The sequence below is a fragment of the Lagopus leucura genome, unplaced genomic scaffold (assembly GCF_019238085.1).
Source record: "Lagopus leucura isolate 7727_CA_CO unplaced genomic scaffold, USGS_WTPT01 46956-0_obj-0_obj, whole genome shotgun sequence".
Taxonomy (NCBI): Eukaryota; Metazoa; Chordata; class Aves; order Galliformes; family Phasianidae; genus Lagopus; species Lagopus leucura.
This window is the reverse complement of record NW_024964735.1, coordinates 1-1,551: the sequence shown is the minus strand read 5'-3', so window position 1 is coordinate 1,551 and position 1,551 is coordinate 1. Positions and strand designations below refer to the sequence as shown.

Here is a 1,551-nt window from a genome sequence, read left to right as displayed (position 1 = left end):
GAAGGGAAAGATGACACACCACATAAAGCCGGCACCGCGGCAGCACACAGACCACTGCCACCACCCAGCCCCACCAGGCTCCTGCCCACCACAACCAGAGTCCCACCATGGCTGTGCCTGCAAGCCCACAGCACCCACGGGGCTACAGCATCCTGCTGCTCACGCTCCTTATGAAAGCTCTCGCCGCCACCGCCTGCAACCACCTTCGCCCCCAGGATGCCACCTTCTCTCGCGACAGCCTCCAGCTCCTCCGGGACATGGCTCCCAGCCCACCCCAGCCGTGCCCACAGCACAGCGCGCCATGCTCCTTCAACGACACCATCCTGGACACCAGCAACGCCCGGCAAGCCGATAAAACCACCCACGACATCCTCCAGCACCTCTTCAAAATACTCAGCGGACCCAGCACTCCAGCCCACTGGGTCGACAGCCAACGCCAAAGCCTCCTCAACCAGATCCAGCACTACACCCAGCACCTCGAGCAGTGCTTGGCGGGCAGCGACACGCGCTCCCACACACGATGGCCTCGCAACCTTCACCTCACCATCAACAAACACTTCAGCTGCCTCCACACCTTCCTCCACGACAACGATTACAGCGCCTGCGCCTGGGACCACGTCCGCCTACGAGCTCGCACCTGGTTCCTGCACATCCACGACCTCGCGGGCAACACGCGCACCTAGCCCCAAGCGCACCTCCCACCCTCTTCCTAGTTACCTATTTATTCAACTATTTATACAAACGGCTATTTATTCGTCTATTTATTCTTCTATTTATTCAGACAAAATAAAGCTCTCCTTTCCAAAACTGCCTGCGACTGCCTCCTTTCGCTCAATCACAGGAGCCCCTGTCGGGGGCAACCAACCCTGGGATTCTCACACACAGCTCTGAAAACTCTGGTACCCGCTTACTTCTTCTGTAAACCTTGCAGGTCCAGGGAGATCCACGAGTTCGCCACAAAAAGCAGACAAAGCAGGGACACCTGCGGCAGCAGGACCGGCCCGCTTTGACTAACAAAGCCAAAGCAAGAAGCTGATTATCACTTTCAGCACAGCAGCTTGACGGCCACAGCGGTACCGCGGGGACGGGCAAAAGTAGCCCTACAGTTAACTCGAGCCTTGAGTACGGTGAGCAAGAACGCAAAGGCGGCGTATCACTGTAGTACTTGACTCTTCACGCAAATCCTGTCAAACATCACCCCACACAGAGAAACCCACAAGCTTCAGCTTCTAAGGGGAAGCAGAGCAGACAAAGGTAGGGAGAAGGAAGGAGACAGCAGAGCTAAGAGACGGGAAGCTACAGTCATCTTACTCCACCATGACGGGGCACCTTCTTGGCAACCACTCCGCCTCACCTCGGGGTGGAGAACGCTGGCACAGCATGGATTTCAGTACCGCTGTGTCTTAGTTTCACAGGCTGGGACTAGAACTGTTTTCTTCAGAGCGCCTGATACGATGCGGTGTTTTGGTTCTAGGAGAAAAACAACGCTGCTAACACACCAACGCCTACTCTTGCTGCTAAGCGGTGCTGCACAGAGCCAAGGCCATTCTC

At 56.5% G+C, this 1,551-nt stretch overlaps 1 protein-coding gene across 1 annotated transcript; it reads left to right on the top strand.

The window, feature by feature from the left end:
- Positions 1-107: 107 nt before the first annotated feature.
- Positions 108-683, top strand: LOC122191839 (interferon). Its single transcript, XM_042892240.1, has one exon. The coding sequence runs from the start codon at positions 108-110 to the stop codon at positions 681-683; it is 576 nt and encodes a 191-aa protein (XP_042748174.1).
- Positions 684-1,551: the final 868 nt, after the last annotated feature.